Genomic DNA, 19,784 nt, shown 5'->3' on the forward strand with positions numbered 1-19,784 from the left:
TCCCCATTTCCCTACCAGTAACTCCAGAATCACCTCCCAAGTAAACTATGTTGACCCAAATCATTGCTTCTGAAGGAATGTAAACTAAAACATAAACTTCCACTGTCACCTAGGCTGGGTTGACAAACTTTTTCTTAAAGGGCCAGGAAGTAAGTATTTTCAGCTTCGCAGGCTATACTGTCTCAGTCACAACTACTCAACTTGTAACGTGCAAGCAACTATGAACAGTAACGTAAGTAAATAGGGTGGGGCTGTATTTTAATAAAACTTGACTTACAAAAACAGGCAGCCTGCCTAGTTTGCCAATCTCTGCTAGACTGATAATGGAGGACCATGAAAAATTCTAGTTTTGATGTTGAAATCACAAACATGGTGGGGGGAAGCAAACTGTGGGAAGAAAACTAAAGTTTTCCATACCTTTCTATAAATATGGGAGAAGAAGGACCACTAAAAATGTTCAGTTTTAATTTAATTTATAACCGTTAAGAGGAACCAAAGATGTTTGGATTCTCAACCAGGTTGCTTCCTTGGCCACCTGCTCAAAGGACTCACTCCCAGACTACCCCAGCAACCCTAGATTAGAGCAGCCTCTCTTCCAGGGTGGGTCTGGATGGTTATTTATTCAGAGGGAAGTAGGATTTAGGGACAAAAAACCCCTGTGGAGCACTATTCTTTACTCAGTCAGCTAATTAACATATTAAAGCCAGAAAGAAAAAGCATCAACTCCTCTTACAGACCTGAGCCTACTGAACAGCAAAGCATGACAAAATCACTATTTTTAAATTAAATTTAATTTAATTTAATTTAATTTTATGAGACAGAGTCTTGCTCTGTCACTAGGCTGGAGTGCAGCGGCACGATCTCAGATCACTGCAACCTCCACCTCTCAGGTTCAAGAGATTCTCCTGTCTCAGCCTCCCAAGAAGCTAGGATTACAGGTGCCCACCATCATGCCCAGCTAATTTTTCCATTTTCAGTAGAGACAGGGTTTCACCATATTGGTCCGGTTGGTCTCAAACTTCTGACCTCACGTGATCCACCTGCCTCAGCCTACCAAAGTGCTGGGATTACAGGCGTGAGCCACCATGCCTGGCTAAGATCACTTTTTATAATACAATGCATTTCAAAACGTTCTCAGTTCTTCACCTCTCTTAGATATATCTATTATTCAGTCTCTCTCATTTTCTCCTATTTCTTCAAAATTACCCCACAATTGTCAAAAAATTATCAAAAGTAACAGTATGTTGCAATAATTAAGTACATTATAAAATCCCACTTAACCTTTAGAACAACCTTCTGAGGTAAGTCTTACTATTTCCATTTTAAGGTGATACAAATAAAGGGGAAATTAAATAATGTGTCCCAGATCACACTGGAAGTAAATGCCCAAAGCAGGAGTCTAACTTAGGTTTGTCTCCAAAGAAAAGCTCTTAACCACTAACGCAAAAAATGCCTATACTTTGCTTCTTCTCCACAGCATGGCAATAGCATGGAAATAAAATTATCAAATATTTATTGAATATATATTACTTCTATTTGAATCTTTATGAACAACACCCTACATAGAACTAATTGAAATGGCTTTGGAATTCACTGTCCCCTCACTCTTCTGCTGAGCAACAAACTTTTTGTGTAAGATAGTAAATACTCCGTATTGTTTAAACTAGAGATCAGCAAATTTTTTCTATAAAAGGACAAAGCAAAAATTTGTGAGCCATGTATATGTTCTCTGTCACAACTATTCAACTCTGCCACTGTAGCACAAAAGCAGCACACTATGTAAATGAATAAGTGTGGTTGTGTTCCAATAAAACTTTATTTATGGACACTGAAATCTGATTTTCCTTTTTTTTAAAGACAGAGTTTCACTCGTGTTGCCCAGGCTGAAGTGCAATGGTGCGATCTTGGCTCACTGCAGTCTCCATCTCCCAGGTTCAAGTGATTCTCCTGCTTCAGTCTCTCAAGTAGCTGGGATTACAGGCGCCTGCCACCAAGCCTGGCCAATTTTTGTATTTTTAGTAAAGACAGGGTTTCACCATGTTGGCCAGGCTGGTCTCAAACTCCTGGCCTCAAGTGATCCGCCCGCCTCGGCCTCCCAAAGTGCTGGGATTACAGGCATGAGCCACCACATCCGGATGAAATCTGAATTTCATATAAGTTCATGTGTTGTGAAATATTCTTTTAAATTTTTTCAACCATTAAAAAATATAAAAACCATTCTTAGTTCATAGGCCACACTCAAGTGGATGGTGCACTGAATTTGGTACATAGACTGTAGTTTGCCAACCGTTTTGACTAGTTTTTTGTTACCTGTAGCCAAGAGAACCCCCAACATGCATCTATGTAGTAAAATTTCAAATGACAGCATACATACTTGACAATGAGTTTGAACAGGTTTTCTTCAGCTTGAATCTCTTGGATGGCATAAAGGTCTTTAAGTGAGAACTCCATCAACATTCCATGCTTACACCCATCCTCAGAACTTTTTGTTTTCTGTCCTTTGCTATTACTAATAGAATTTGCTTCAATGTACAAAAGGAACATACACTTGTCATTCTTATTTCGAGAACCTGTAAATTAAAAGTTTTAAATACAATAGTTGGTATTTTCATTTTCCCTACAATGACTCAACTAGAATATAAAACAAAGTCATAGTGAGCTACAAATGAATGATTTTTTTTAAAGGGAATGTTTCATCTTATGTAAGCAACAAGAAATTCCTCAAATTATTTGAGATTCAGGAGCATCTTAGAAAAGATGAATGTTGACAAATCATTATTAAGAGACAAATAATGAAAAGAGTTGTACCATACCTTCTTCCGCATTTGAGACTTTGACAATTCCAGTAACAGTCACTGTGTCTCCGGGGACACAGCTATCCACAAGATCGTGAACAAGCTCACATTCTATTGTTCGTGGAATCCGACCTGCTTCTCTCTGATCATCAGACATCAACTCCTGAATTCTAAAAAGTTTAAATAGTTTTCAGTTAGAATACTTAATTTGGATGGTTTCTGCAAGATATTAACTATTCAGGATTCACATGATGCTGAGCAAGATAAAGGCAGATTTGTTTATTAACAGTTTAATGGTGTATCTAAAATTACTTCAGCAGTTTCCAATTCAAGATAGCAGAATGAGCGTATGTATTTGCCTAGCCTCCCTCCAAAATGTCCATCAAAATGAGTCACTAAAAATTTGGGGGTATGTAGAGGTATCATCAGCAAATGAGATATTAATGAAATTTTTGAAAACAGCAAATGGTAAAGTATTGACGGATAAAACAAAATGAAGTCCGGAATACACATACGCAAAAGCTACAAGTGTACAAGAAAAGTGGGACCCAGAGGAGCTTCCAAGTTGGATGTGGCAGGAATGGAGAGCAGGAGTGGATGGCTGGAAGAAAACAGGGTTATCAACTGAAAGACAAGTCATGGAATAGTTGTTGAGAATTTTTGGAGAAGGTGAGTGGACAGTGGGTAGGGGAATAACGAGTACTTTATCATCTGGCAAAAACCAGAGCACTGTTCTAAGGAAACAAACCCATCTCCTCTGTGAAGGGAGCTAAAGTGTGCAGTGAGAATATCAGAGCTTCAGAACAAAGACTCTTCATTCTACCATTTGAGAAACCCAATTCCAATTCAAAAACACATTCATAAAGCAAAATCTGACAGCCCAAACCCCTATCTTTGTATTCAGAGGTGAAGTCTTGTGAGAAAAAACTACTACCTCAAAAATTGCAAAGGAAACCTATCCTACCTACTTCAAATACTTTCTCATTCCTCATCAGACATTTGAAAACTAAATGGCAATAATTTAGGAGCATTAAAAACAAAAAACTGCCTAAGAGTTTTGAGAAAATATTGCCATCATAAAACAGGAATAAGCCGCTATAAAAAGGGAACTATGGGAATACAAGTATGAAATCAAGAAAATTTAAAGTATGTATATAAAATCAAACATTTGTAGAGAAGATATAAGAAAAGCCAAAGAAATCTAGAAAACAGCACAAAGAAAATGAAAGAATGAGGAAAAAGTTAAAACAAATGAATAATCCAAGGACTGCCTCTGATAGGAAGCTGAGAAAACAGTCAGATATTCTAGAGTTGAAGACAAAAGACCTTGCCAATCAAGCAGGATAGAGACAACTAGATACACTTTCACTGTTTCAGAGCATGACAGATAAAATGGTTACAAAGAAAAGTCCAGTCCTCTAAGGAATGAGAATCAGACCAGCACCAGACCTCTCATAAACAGCAGAGAAAATTAAAACCAAATAGACTTCAATAGCTGGCAAACTCTTAGCCAGACGAAGATCCAAATAAAGACATTTCCAGACATGCAAGGGCTTAGAACTTTTTATCTGTCATGTATACTTTCTGAAAATTTACTTGAGAATACTCCTTAGAAAAACAAAATGTACAATGAAGCAACATCCCAGGATGAAGCAGGAATGCAGGTCTGGAGAACTACTCTGATCCAGACTCAAGCAGAAGGAAGGTGTGTTTTTTTGTTTTTGTTTTTTAAGAATAAAAGGTGGATTCCATGTATTCCATAGTATATTTAAGAGAGAATGGTAAATTATGGTGAAATGGTACAGGCATACTCTAAGAAGTAAAACCAGCACTTAGAAACCTTAGGAAAAATAAAGTACTAAACAACAAAGTTACAGTCCAAATATGATGCACACTAAAATGTGGGATAATTCCAAATAACTAGCAGAGTATAAGAAAAGACAATTTGATGCTTGGGTTATTTTCATTTAAGGGGTAAAAACCAACAAAACAAAACTACAAAACCCAGTGACATAAATTACATCTCCTTTGCTTGGCATTTGATCACTTCACTTGGTTTTTTGTTGAGCTATATTTACATTTTTATGTTAATAAAATGGCAAGGGAAAGGAGTAGAAGGACCGCCGTAATGAGGACTTATCAGACGAAAAGGGGTGTTCAATATTGGGACAAAGCTGGAGGTTTTATGTTAATTATTGTGGTAATAAAGTTATTGGCCCCTAAAATGGAAGAGACACGTGCCAAGTGGAGCGTGAAGATGGTCAGATCCACAAAGGCTTCTGCATGTGCTAGGTTTCTTGCTAAAGGGTTAACTGTACAGCTAGTTCCAGCACCGGCTTCGACTACTGAGGACGCAAGTAGGAGTAGAAAAGATGGTGGGAGAAGTCAGAAGCTCATATTATTTATCTGGGGGAATGCCATATCGGGCATTTTTATTAACATAAAAATGCAAATGCTTGTCGGGCGCGGTGGCTCAAGCCTGTAATCCCAGCACTTTGGGAGGCCGAGACGGGCGGATCACGAGGTCAGGAGATCGAGATCCTGGCTAACACGGTGAAACCTCATCTCTACTAAAAGAATACAAAAAACTAGCCAGGCGAGGTGGCGAGCGCCCGTAGTCCCAGCTACTCGGGAGGCTGAGGCAGGAGAATGGTGTGAACCCGGGAAGCAGAGCTTGCAGTGAGCTGAGATCCGGCCACTGCACTCCAGCCTGGGCAACAGAGCGAGACTCCACCTCAAAAAAAAAAAAAAAAAAAAATGCAAATGCCTGTTTATTGTTGTTAGACATGATCTATAAATAAAGTCTGGAAGACAATTATAATTAGAAGACAAAAGGTAAACCTTGACAATTTAAAGTAATGTCGAAACTGACAAAGTCTAGAAGTGGAAGATAAAAGAACAAGTATATTTCTAAAGTCCTCAGCTCACATAGAATGAATGCAGTAAAGCGAAGGATGAAAGACATGCAAGAATGGTATCTAAAGTTATGTATAATGTAACAGCAAGTTGTGGGGACTGTGCCTTTCCACACTGATTGAATTTTTAAAAACATGTACATGTTATTACATTAAAGCATTTTTTACTTAATAATTAATGTAAGTACAATCATTGAACATTAAAATAATAACTTTGGAATACATTCATCATACATCTAGATTACCTCTCAATGTTTTTCAGGTCATGGGCCAGGTGCTGGCATCCACCTATAACCTGCACAACTTCAAACCCTGCTCCAAGTTCACTCTCCACTTCACCATCAATTCACCCCCACAGACCCACTTTTTAAAGATAAGTCACGTGCAGTAGTGAGAAGGAAGGAAAGAGTAGAACAAGGAGTTTGATCTGTAAGTGACTGTGAATAATCAATGGAAATAACTCACTACCTCCAGACTAACCCTTTGTCCCTCTTAGTGGTAAAAGTCCCACAGACTGGGTTGGAAATCAGGCTCTACTATACTCATAGGCTACACGATCATACTCAAGATGTCTTAAACATTTCCTCTTACAAAACGAGGTGTTTGTAAAGATCTCACTATAGTACAATTATTACACAAGTTGGTCTTAATTTTCAGGGAAGAAGGGGTGAAGCAGTTAGTAGCAGACCATCTTATCTTTTCCCTAGGTTCTTAGTTTTTAGGACCATCTCATTTCAGCCAGGTTTCCTAGAGAGCACTGACTTCAAAACCATTCATTATTTTATATTTAGGGATGAGCTATAGGTCTACAGCTAGAAAAAACGGAATCAATTACGGGATGAAAAATACATACACAAAACTGTGACTTGCAAAAATAAAAAAAGCTATTAAAAAAAACCCTATAGTAAAATGCCCCATTGCAACATTCAGAACATAAAATGAAACATGTCATTTCAAAGGAAGTCTTTATCTGAAAACTTCAAAACAATATTATTTCTATCACAGCTTATTATGGAATGAATCATACAACTTTGCTTAGGGCCTATATCCAGTTCAATTAATCACACAATTGAGATATAAAATCAACTATTTCTCAGTAGGACATAATATTTGCATAATGAATCCTTTCTGAAATCTGACAGACAATAAATTTCAAATAAAGACAATTATTTCAGCCAGGACTGGTGGCTCATGCCTGTAATCCCAGCACTTTGGGAGGCTGAGGCGGACGGATCACAAGGTCAGGAGATCAAGACCATCCTGGCTAACATGGTGAAACCTCTAAACTAAATCTCTACTAAAAATACAAAAAATTAGCCAGGTGTGGTGGCAGGCACCTGTAGTCCCAGCTACTGGGGAAGCTGAGGCAGGAGAACGGTGTGAACCCAGGAGGTGGAGCTTGCAGTGAGCCAAGATCGTGCCACTGCACTGCAGCCTGGGGGACAGAGCAAGACTCCTTCTTAAAAAAACAAAAAAGACAATTATTTTAACATACAAACTCTTCATCAAATAAACTGTCTACTATACACTATTATACACTGTCATTGTTTAGATAAAACATACAATAGGCCGGGCGCGGTGGCTCAAGCCTGTAATCCCAGCACTTTGGGAGGCCGAGATGGGCGGATCACGAGGTCAGGAGATCGAGACCATCCTGGCTAACATGGTGAAACCCCGTCTCTACTAAAAATACAAAAACTAGCTGGGCGAGGTGGCGGGCGCCTGTAGTCCCAGCTACTCGGGAGGCTGAGGCAGGAGAATGGCGTAAACCCGGGAGGTGGAGCTTGCAGTGAGCTGAGATCTGGCCACTGCACTCCAGTCCGGGCGACAGAGCGAGACTCCGCCTCAAAAAAAAAAAAAAACAAAAAACGTACAATATAATATAGCGAAATTAAGGATTTACTCAACAATGTGACATCTAAAGCCTATAACAGTCTGATTGCTTACTTGATTGACTGCCAGTCCATTGTAACTGTGAGAGGAGAGCTGCGGAGAGCAGTAAATGACCTGCCTCGACATGCAGGCACAGGACACTGAATGAAACAAAAGTAATTCACATTAGATTTTGATAAACTATAATCACACCTCAGGAAAATTCAGTTAAAACATTTCATTTAATATTGTTTTAAAAGATGGTCTCAGGATGCTAGTAAAGCAAAATCCAAGGACTATTTTCTCCTGCAACAATTTAATATCAAGAGCTTTTGAGGCACTTTCCAACTGATCCTTCTCACTTACTGTTCTTATCCTGCTATGGGTATGCAAGGTGCTTTCCTTGCCTCCCCCATGAAGCACTTACTGCTTCCTCTGTGCTCATGCCACCTCTCGCTCCTTGAACGGCCCCTCTCATTCTGTCCCACATGCCCAGTGCCAATCCTCTCCTTTTCAAAAGGCTTTCCAGAGTTTTCTTTAATCCCCAGCTTTCTCATCTAGGCTCCTTTTGCACTTTCTGTATAGTGTAATACTTATTATACCACACAGGCACTTGTTTGGTGTTTGGATCTCAAGAAGCATTTATAAATTCAGACTGTGGCAGACTGTATTTGCCAAATATGATTGCGACAATATTTCTCTTCAACCTTTTTAGAACCTTGCTACTCCTCCATTAAGAAACGGAGGCTAATTCCTTCTCCTGGAATTTGAGGTTTGTGACTCACTTTGTAACCAACAGAATGTGACAGAGTGACGTTGCACAACTTCTGAGATTAGCTCACAAAAGGCAAGGCCATTTCTGCCTACCAACTGGACTTCTTGCCTAGAAGCTGTCAGCAGCCACATAAGCAGACTGAGCACCCTAAGCTGCTATACTGTGTGCAAGAAGCCCAAACTAGCCTACACAGCCACATGGAGAAGAGGATGCCTGGCCAGTCCCCAGCCACCTTGCTGTACTCCAACCACGATCTGACTACAACTCCATGAGAGGCCTGGAGCTAGAACTAGCCAGTTGAGTAGTTCTTCCAAACTCCTGACCCACAGAAATCATAAGAATAAAATGATTGGCTTTATTTTCAGCCACTGAGTTTTGGGGTGATGTGTTATGCAGCAATAGTGGCTGGAATAGAGATCAACTGAAACAGCCATCTTTCTGTCACTTCAAATCCCTACAGTTCAGACAAATGAAGGACCTCATCATGACATCACTCATGAGTCAATGCTACTACCTACTTTATTAGAGGGCATGAAAATACCCTGTACAAATACTGTCTAGAAAATATCTAATTTAAGGAGGTCGAGGCTGCAGTGGGCTGTATTCATGTCACTGTACTCCAGCCTGGGTGACAGAGTGAGAGCCTGTCTTCAAAATAAAAGGAAGAAAATACCTGGTTTAAACCAGGATTTAAATTCTGGCCTCTGAGCTCAAGGCTGTACCTTGAACCTTAAGCCAAGACAAACACCAGATGAAACCCATCTGTCAACATCACTGATTATTCAGAACCAATAGCTGAATCTCACATACCCTCTTCTTCCAGTAAGAGAAAGAAGCCTTAGGAATTTCAAACATCTTACGTTTCCCTTTTTAATTCTTCAAGGGATTATTTACCTCACTAAGGATTCAACCCTTTACATGAGCAAAAATGTAGCAAATGTTAAATTTATGAAAGCCCAGTGGTGATAAAGATGACTCTGGGTACCACCGAGAAAACATTATACATTCATGGTAATGAGGGCTTAATTAATAAATGGTGTCAGGATAAATAGCTTTTCACCTAAAAATTAGATCACTAGTTTGTTTTTTTAAGAGATGGGGGTTTCACTATGCTGCACAGGCTAGTCTCAAACTCCAGGCCTTAAGCGATCCTCCTGCCTCAGACTACTGAGTAGTTGGGACTAGAGGCACATGCCACCATGACCAGCTTAAATTCCTAGTTTTATGCCATTCACCAACGCCTTAAATTCCAGATGGACAAAAGATCTAAAGATAAAAAACAAAACTTAGGATTATTAGAAGCAAATGTAGGAAATATGTTTATAATGCTTGAGTGAAAAGGGCTTATTTATTTATTTATTTATTTATTTTTTGAGGCGGAGTTTCGCTCTTGTTGCCCAGGCTGGAGTGCAATGGCGCGATCTCGGCTCACTGCAACCTCCACCTCCCGGGTTCAAGCATGTCTCCTGCCTCAGCCTCCCAAGTAGCTGGGATTACAGACACGCGCCACCACGCCTGGCTAATTTTATATTTTTAGTAGAGATAGGGCTTCTCCATGTTGGTCAGGCTGGTCTCAAACTCCCGACCTCAGGTGATCTGCCCACCTCGGCCTCCCAAAGTGCTGGGATTACAGGCGTGAGCCACCATGCCCAGCTGAAGAATGGCTTCTTAAGCAGGGCATAAAATGTACAAGTTACAGAGGAAAAGATAACAATTTGATCATGTCAAAATGTAAAACTGTACAACAAAAAAACCTACAAAGTTAAAAACCAAACCAAAGACAGGCAGAAAATATCTACTGTACATAATCAACAATAATTAGTATCTAGAATGTATAAAGAACTCCTATCAATAAACTAATAGAACCAGGCACAGGGGCTGGCACCTGTAGTCTCAACTACTTGGGAAGCTGAGATGGGAGGATCACTTGAGCCCAGGAGTTCAAGGTTGCAATGAGCTATGATCATGTCACTACACTCCAGCCTGGGCAACAGAATGAGACCCCATCTCTAAAAAACAAAATTAAAGAATACACCAATAAACAGGAAAATGAACATTAGATATAAATAGAAAATTCAACAAAGAAAGAAACTGAATGGCCAGTAAAGATATGAAAAGATGCTCAACCACAACAGAAATCAAAAAAATTCACATTATAAATGCAGTATTATTTACACCTACCAAACTGTCAAAAATGTACAAGTCTAACAATACCAAGTGTTACTGAAAATATGGAGAAATGGTAACTGCTTAACACTACCAGCAGGGATTTAAGCTGGGAACAATACTCTGGAAAGTAATTTGGTAATACCTAATACAGTTAAAAATAAGTACAGCCAGCCAATCCCAGCACTTTGGGAGGCTGAGGCAGGCGGATCACGAGGTCAGGAGTTTGAGACCAGCCTGGCCAACATAGTGAAACCCCGTTTCTACTAAAAGTACAAAAATTAGCCAGGCATGGTGGTGTGTGCCTGTAGTCCCAGCTACGCAGGAGGCTGAGGTAAAACTGCTTGAACCCAGGAGGTGGAGGTTGTGGTGAGCCAAGATCGCACCACTGCACTCCAGCCCGGGCAACAGAGCAAGACTCCGTCTCAAAAAAAAAAAAAGTGCAGCCTACAACTTAGTGTTCCTCTGCTAAGGAGACATGTACAAGAATGTTCTCTGTAGTATCATTTGTAATTACAAAAAACTGGAAAGAGCACAATTGTCTACCTCCAGGAAAATGGATGAATAGTGGCTACTTAAAGCAACACTCCACAACAGTAAAAATGAAAGAATTCGATATGTATTAAAATAGGTAGAACTTCAAAATAACCAAGTAAAAAAACAGCTGCATGTTACATTCAGTATACCATTTACGTAAACACAATACAAAAAAAAAAACGAACTCTACATAAATAGTCAAGAATAAAAATGTAAACTTGAAGAACACATGCCAATTTCAGAATAGTGGTTGCATCTGGGGAGTAAATAAAGGGAATAAAACTGAGGAGAACAGAGAGACTTCAACTTTAACTATATAACCATATTTTTGTTACAAATTAAACTAAAATAACAAAATATTAATATTTGCCAAATCATAGAGTAGATAAATGTTAATTACATTATTCTCTGCACTTTTCCATAGTTTTAAAATCTAGTTTAATAAAGGCTAATAAAGATTTTAAAAAACCCATCACTTCTAAATAGTAGAAGAAATGAAGGGGAAAAAAAAACTTGGTGTGTATATCTAGAAGTCAACAGAAATATGAATGGAAGGGATGCATATTATAACTTCAGGATAATGATCATCCCTGGGAATGGTACAGGTAAAGGGTAAAAAACAGACGCTAATTGTGCCAGTAATGCTTTATATCATTAAAAAATGTATGTGGAGCTGAAAAACGTAAATTCGGGGTGATGACTAGTGGAATGTTTTATTTATTTCTATATTTTTCTTACCCTGAAGTATTTCATAATATAAAAGCAGAAAATCAAAAATAAAAAATAAAATAAGCTCTGTGTTCAGGAACATTGGGAAATGTTTTCTGTATTCTGATTTGCCTTCTTTACCAAGATAAATAAAGAAGCAGTTCAAGAACATATTACCTTTGTGGGAAGACTGTATTTTCCATCTGGAAGAGGAAAACTCTGAACTTCTCCACATGCAGCACAAAGAAAAGCCATCTTGGTGCAAAGAGGCTTTATATTACTGACACGAACCACCGTCCCTCTTAAAGCAATGTATTTTCCATAGTAATTTGCTCGGACATTCTTGAGCTGTGTCAAAGGCTCATAGTTGTACACCCTAAAGACAAAACAGGAAGTAATGAACAGAAACTTGATGTTTTTTATATTTTCACAAGTTCCTTTTAGGAGCAACTATGGAATTCTCAAAACAAATCATCCCCTTGATATATCAGAAATCTCACAAGAATTAAACCATTCTTGTTTTGTTTTCTCGAGATAGAGTCTCGCTCTGTCACCAGGGTGAAGTGCAGTGGTGCAACCTCAGCTCACTGCAACCTCTGCCTCCCGGGTTCAAGCGATTCTCCTGCCTCAGTCTCCCGAGTAGCTGTGACTACAGTTGCGTGCCACCACACCCAGCTAATTTTTGTATTTTTAGTAGAGATGGGGTTTCACTATGTTAGCCAAGATAGTCTCAATCTCTTGACCTAGTGATCCACCTGCCTCGGACTCCCAGTGCTGGGATTACAGGCGTGAGCCACTGTGCCCAGCCAAACCGTTCTTAGAAAGAAACAACACTAAATCTTCCTTTTTCTTCTTATCTCACAGGCTGTTCTCAAGGAAAAAAGAAAAAAAAATTTTAAGGGAAAACAATAATGCCAAAAGGAAAATCTACAGATTCAAAACCTTTGGGTTTCTAAGTTCTTTTAAAGAACTGCTAGGAGATTGCCTTCTATAAATTCTGGAAAAGAAAACAAAACTCCGATGATTACCTTATAAGGAATTCTTCTAATGAATTTAAAATCTTAAGGATGAATTCAAGAAAAACAAAATAATTTCATTTATTCCCTTGTATCTAACAGAAACCTAATAATTGAACAAAATACACACCACTTTGTATATTACAGACTGAGTATATCCCTTATCCAAAATGCGTGGGACCAGAAGTATTTTGGATTTTTTGGACTTTCAAATATTTGCAATATTACTAGTTGAGTATCCCCAATTCAAAAATCTGAAATGCTCCAATTGAACATTTCCTTTCAGTGTCGTGTCAGGGCTCAAAGTTTTGAATTTTGGAGCATTTCAGATTTCAGATTTTCAGATTAGGAATACTCAACCCATACATGGATTATTAAACTTACACAGCAGGGTCTTGATAAGTTCACATCCAAAATCAATGTTTACAAAAATTTGCAGGTTAGAAAATCAACATTTTCTTCCTTATTTAGGAAGTATCTGTCATGATGTCTTTGAATAATTTTCAATGAGTTTACTTCAGTGTGATGATCAGTGAGATGGCAAGGAACTCATGTCCTTTTTACCAATTTCCCTGTTCTTATAAAATGAGGATTCTCATTCTTAAACGGCCTTCAATGTCCCATTCTAAGTAATACTTTAATACATCAAATTCCTCACCTTGCATGAATATGTGGCACATTTACCATTGTTTCTCCATCACTAGACAATCCTTCCTGGGCTTGTAACTCAGCTGCATGCCTTTCAAGGTCCTTAGTTAATACCTAAACAGGACAGACATTTACTCTGAAGTTGGAAAACAAAATATCGTCTTTATACAGAACTCTATTTTTATAGAGAATATAAAGTTTATGGACAGAAACAGAATAAAAACAGAAAACTTTAACAGCCCTTTAAAAATCTAATATTTAATTATGGCTACTTACTTTATAGTGGATGTTTTACTTTGGATTTTGCTGTCCCTGGACTGAAAAACTCCAGCATCCCAGTCTGCTACTTTCTGTCCCAACTAAACCTAACATTAAAAGCCCTTATAGCAGTCCCCAAAACCATCACCTCTTGCTTCTAATTTAAAAAAAAAAAATGCATTCCTATTTCTCTATATTCACTGATCAGTCAAGACAGAGAAAATAAAAATGACCTTTAAAATACCTAATACTCACTCCCTTGGCATTTAACATTAAATAATATAAACAGGCTGGGCACAGTGGCTCACATCTGTTATCCCAGCACTTTGGGAGGCCGAAGTGGGTGGATCACCTGAGGTCAGGAGTTTGAGACCAGCCCGACCAACATGGTGAAACCCCATCTCTACTAAAAATGCAAAAATCAGCTGAGCGTGGTGGTGTATGCCTATAATCCCAGCTACTTGGGAGGCTGAGGCAGGAGATTCGCTTAAATCCAGGAGGCAGAAGTTGCAGTGAGCCAAGATGACACCATTGCACTCCAGCCTGGGCAACAGGAGCAAAACTCCATTTCAGAATAAACAAACAAATAAACAAACATTTAATACCACTTGTGTACAGCAGTTTGCTGACAACCTAAGAGGCAAAATAAGATGCATATATACAGCTGTTAATTGTTATAAGGACCATAAAGATGTACAGAGAAAATACCATGCAAGTTTTGAAAAGTGGTCACGAGAAAGGTTTTACAGAGACAACTGAGCTAGGCCCAAATAATCTGTCTATGTGAGGGGAAAGGGATTCTACACTGAATGAATAGCACATGCAAGAGGTAGGAAAATGCCCCTCTGAATGCCCCAGCACTTTGTGTATGCCTGTCCTGAGATTTACTACACACTACCTTGAAGCATTTATCTGCTTGCTAGCCTAAAATATGTTTTTGGCCAGGCACGGTGGCTCATGCCTGTTATCCTAGCACTTTGGGAGGCCAAGGTGGGTGGATCACAAGGTCAAGAGATCGAGACCATCCCTGGCCAACATGGTGAAACCCCATCTCTACTAAAAATCCAAAACTTAGCTGGGCATGGTGGTGCGCACCTGTAGTCCCAGCTACTTGGGAGGCTGAGGCAACAGAATCACTTGAACCCGGGAGGCAGAGGTTGCAATGAGCCGAGATCGTGCCACTGCACTCCAGCCTGGCAACAGAGTGAGACTCCATCTCAAAAAAATAAATAAAAAATAAATTTAAAAAATTTAAAATGTTTTAATATATGTTGTATTACCTGACCCTGAAAAAAAACTCAGGTAGGCACAGCACAAATTGTTATTCACATTTGACATACAGGGACCCTCAGTGGTTTGCCTCATGCCACAGAACCTAAATCTAAGGTTGCTCTTTTTTGCTCTAAGTTCGTAACTGTAACACCATGATTCCTTGTCTTATCTTCCCTATGAGACTGTATAACTTCTTGAAAGGAAGGTTTAATTTCTGCACAATCTTTAGCAAGATGAAGCAAATCCAAATGAGTCAGAAGTAAATCTTTCATTTAGATAAGCTGTTGTATATAGAATGAATGGTATCTTTCAGAATGGAATTGCAACCTCTCAGTTCTAGCCAACATCTTTTCGTAAAAGCTAAGTATCTCTTATAGAAGGTACAGTCACTGTAAAATCTTCCTTTAAACTTAGACAAGGTGTGCATGTGTGTGCAAACGTTAAAAAAGTTTAGACAAAAGTATGCATAAGACAAATAGTTACCTGATGTATTGCCAAACCCATGCAAGCCAAGGTTTTCTCAGGTGCATCTCTTAGTTCATTTGCTGTATCTGGTATCAAGTTAGTTACTTCATCATCTTCTATCAGTTCTTTAAAATCCACCAAAATACTTCCCTTTCTTTCTATTTCATCCTATAAAATAGAAAGTATGAAAACAATAATTGCTTTTCTGTAGTCAATTACCACTAACTGAGCATTCTGTTATACACTTTGAGAAAGCATACAATGTTTATATGTGATAGTGGTAAGTACTACATAAGTATAAGCTTTGTGCCAAGCATGGTTCTGATATTTCAAATATATTAATGTATTGATGCCTCTTCACAATCCTTTGAGGTAGGTATTTATACCTCTATCTCTAAATGAAAGAAAACCGAGGCACAGAGAAGTAATTGATTTAATCAAAGTCCATACTGCCAGTAAGTGGCAGAACTGAGGTCTGAACCAACGCCGTCTGACTCCAGTGCCTGTGACCATAATCACAAGTACCTCAAATACATTGATAAGATGGCACATGACTGGCAGCTTTGCTGTAGAGGAATCTTACCTTATCATACAAATAAATATGCCTTGTGAAAAATTTTTCAAATGCTTGAATCTTCTCAATCAAAGGAGAGCTATCGCTGTAAACTAATCCAACAAATATGGCATTAGCACTATAATCACACATGTACATGCATATTTTTCATGAGACAAAAGCAGCACTATATACATGGTAGATGATTTTTTTCTAATTGCTTTGTATTTTGATTGCTTTCATATAAAAACTAGTACAGAAGGTAAACTTAAGATTCTAAAACAAATTTAGGTTTACATAATGTGAAATGCAGACAGAAACTCTTCTCTCTCTAAAAGCCCTACTATCTGGGAAACTTTGTTTTGCATCTTTGACACCTAACAGGACATGTGAGTTCAAATAATTTAGACAATAAGCTTAAACCAAAAGTTACAATAAAGTCAAAGCCAGACACATAAACTAAGCTCTTATTCTGAAACAGAACTGAAGACAATCACAGTCTTTCCTGAGATCAGGAGAGAGACCAACAACGCTTGACCGTGGTGGCAAAAGTGAAAAGCATTTTTTGTTTTTTACACTCTAAGGTTCTACATTTTCAAATATGTCTCTCAGAGAAGAACAGTACAATAAAATAGTTTGGAAGTACAGATGGTGAAGGCTAAGGCACCGCTTGAACTCCATCTTTAGGACTGTCCAAAAATCACTTATAGTGTTCTGAGCTACCTGCCAGGGGAACAATATGAGTGCCGGTGACTAACACATCCTAAGGAACAAAAGATCATTCATGAAACAGATTCTATTGAAGGAAAAAAACGAACAGGTTTCCAATAAAGAAAACACTTGTAAAGTATTCTATTTATTCACAAAATGACTACTGAGTGCCTGGTATGGGGCCGGGGGGGTCCTGGACCTCAACAATCTAGTGATTAAAAAAAAAGTATACACCACCCCCCCCACTTATGAGACCTAAGAAACAAATGGGTATTTTAAGAGCACAGAAAAGACAGTGTCCTGCACCTATACAGACCGATGTAGGTTAACTGGTATTCTTAATTATCAAAGGGAGATTCCTTACCTGTGTTTCTACACAAAGCTCTATTTGTTATTGTTCCTTGATTTCAAGCCCAGTTCTTTCTGCTCTGTGATGCTATAATTCAGATCTGTACCCTACATGTCTCAGATTCTCTTTAAATTCTGCCAGTTGAAAGCACTTTAGAGTGTAGAAGGTGGCAAGAAGAGAGAAAGGAATTTATTATTGTTTGCAATTCTTTTCAGCATCTCTGCAGCTGCGTAAGGTAACGATAGTGCTAGCCTCCAGTTCCAAGCACCACTGAGTCATGCCCCCTCAGTTACCAGTGGCAAGCAGCTTCATTTGCCTTAGTGGTCTGAATACAGCTCTGTAAGGTAGCCTTCAGAAGTCTAAGCATAGGTTTGTAGGATGCCCCTCAAAAGTCAAAATAACAGCTATGCTGTGACCTCTCCAACCTTTGAATTCCCACATTCTGGTAACCTCAGAACTTCTTTTATTCTCTTAGTTATAAGGATGGTTGCTGCTTCCTCAAGTTACTACTTTCTGGGGGGTTACCTCAATATTTCCTTTCTACTCTTTCAGTCTTCCATTTTTGTATCCAATTTCTTGTATTAAGTCCCCTTTTTGAAATATCCGTATGGTTTCTGCTTTCCTGACTGATACAGAGTCTAAAATGCTTTTGAAACATAAACATCATTTAATTGTTTGGGTGAACAAAGATTAAAGCAGGTATATGTTAGTAAGTGATTTACAGTAATACAAGATATAGCATCCAAAGACAAATTAAGAAAATATGATTTATGGTGCTTTTTAGCACTTTTTAAACCCTACCTTCAGAGAAATAAAGCTTCCAGCCTTTATATGGTATGAGCCGATCCAATGTTGACTGCATTGACTGTGGGGTCTTTGTTGAAAGCAAAGACTGCGGGGTTTGTTCTGAAAAAAATAAAATACTAGGTTAGTAGAAACAGAGTGAACATTTTTCCAATGTGCTTCTCTTTCCAAATGAGACTCTCATTAATAGAATATCCCAATTAGAGGTTTTAGTAAGAATCTGGGACGTCGATGTTCAAATACTTACTAAGGAGTAGCATGAAATAAAAGACAAACCGAAGTATGAGATAAGCCGCCTTGTATGATAGACACGAATAGCTTCCTTCATTAAGTGAAAAAAATTGATCAATCATTGACCTCACCTACCAGAAGTATGTTTTCCTGTGGTTTTACTCAGATCAGGTCTGTGTCCTCTTCCTCTCCATTTTCCTGAGAAGTTCCCGCCACCTCTTCCTCTTTTCCAGCTTTGAAATCTTCCTCGTCCAAATCCTCTGCCTCTATACTCTCCATTCATCTCTCCTAAAAGACAGATATTAAAAAGGTCTTCACCAAAACTATAAGGAAAAGTGCTCCTAAAAATGTATTAATGTAATAAAAAAGGAAAAATTAATGTATTCTAGGTTCAAGACTAGCAAACAGGCTTGCAAAGTTGTGCACCTATGATACAAGACCAAATATTCTGCAGTTAAGTTTCTAATCTCTATCGCTTTTTAAGGTATACCATAATAGTTTAATAACTATTAAATATGGCTTAGGTATACTAGACGCTCATAGGTTAAAAATAAGGACAGGTACTGTACCTGTTTACAAGAAGTACCTATCACAGAAGTGAAAATAGGACAGGTAATTAACTCTATGAAAACTTATCTGCAGTATTTGAGACTTATTATTACAGGGCAGGACAGGATGAACCTAATTCTGGCCTGTGAGACACTAGGGATACATCATCATAGCTTCTTACAGTCAATCCTGCAGTGTCACATCCAATTTTGTGCAATTTTCTGTAAATCCAAAACCGTTCTTTTAAAATACAAGTCTACTTAAAAATGATTCATATCCTAAGTACACAATAAAGATATACCTGTACACTGCAGTGCAATTCATTATAAAATAACCTATCCAAATCCTTACTTAAAAGGGGTTTAGTTAATAAAACAAGTTAGTAACTATGAAGTTCACGATTTAACGGCATGACAGGGCTCCGATAATTAACTAGGCATTACGCATTATGAAACTGATGCTCAAAGAAATTAAGCAAACTGATCAAGATCAAAGTTGTCTGTTGACAGTACAGGGATAAAACTTTCAGACTCCCAAGCTGAGGCGCTCCTTCAACAACGCTGCGTGCCATACCCTACTCAAACGAGACAATACGCTGAGAATTGTAACAAATTCAAAACACGTAAGAGGTAGGGCGGAGAACGAGTGAAAAATAACAGTTGGGTAGTTGTGCTTCTTTACTACTTTATTTACGTCTCCTAAGGCTAAGTTCTTACTTGCCTGGGACAGAGGTCCCAAACCTCTCCTAGTTCACAACTGGGCCGGCTCCAGGATACGCGCAGATCTGTCCCGCCGGATTCTCCCTCCCCTTGTCCCGCAGAGAAGCACCACCGGACTAAGAGTCTCCGAGATCTGAGCTCCTCAGGCGGCTCCTGCCAAGTCTGCGGTTCTCTTCAGCCGCAGCTTTCCAGTGGTCCCCGCGCGGTGCTGAATCCCATCTTTCTCAACGGCTCGGGAAACTCAGTTCCCCCACCGCAGCTTCCAGAAGGTGTCTGAAGCGTACAGCGCCGCAATCGTGCCTCAAGCGAAAATCAAGTGTTCCACTAAATTCTTTTTTGGCGCTTCAATGATCCAACTTCCGCTCAAAGAAGCGGCAAGACGGGAGGGGCGGGGCGGAGTGCAGCCAATCAAGGAGTTTGGCCAGACGGAAGCCGAGAGGC

General features: G+C 38.9%; 1 protein-coding gene across 1 annotated transcript in view; it reads right to left on the reverse strand.

Annotated features, from left to right (window-relative positions):
* The window catches only part of MCM8 (minichromosome maintenance 8 homologous recombination repair factor), a 44,727-nt gene extending 24,984 nt beyond the window's left edge, over window positions 1-19,743 (reverse strand). The window contains 10 exon segments of the mRNA XM_017877715.1: window positions 2,375-2,570; window positions 2,814-2,965; window positions 7,658-7,743; window positions 11,946-12,144; window positions 13,443-13,546; window positions 15,446-15,595; window positions 16,011-16,093; window positions 17,842-17,946; window positions 18,211-18,363; window positions 19,341-19,743. Coding sequence (XP_017733204.1) covers window positions 2,375-2,570; window positions 2,814-2,965; window positions 7,658-7,743; window positions 11,946-12,144; window positions 13,443-13,546; window positions 15,446-15,595; window positions 16,011-16,093; window positions 17,842-17,946; window positions 18,211-18,358 — 1,223 coding nt within the window. The 5' untranslated portion in view covers window positions 18,359-18,363; window positions 19,341-19,743.
* Window positions 19,744-19,784: the final 41 nt, after the last annotated feature.

The sequence above is a fragment of the Rhinopithecus bieti genome, unplaced genomic scaffold (assembly GCF_001698545.2).
Source record: "Rhinopithecus bieti isolate Rb0 unplaced genomic scaffold, ASM169854v2 scaffold_65, whole genome shotgun sequence".
NCBI classification, from domain to species: Eukaryota; Metazoa; Chordata; class Mammalia; order Primates; family Cercopithecidae; genus Rhinopithecus; species Rhinopithecus bieti.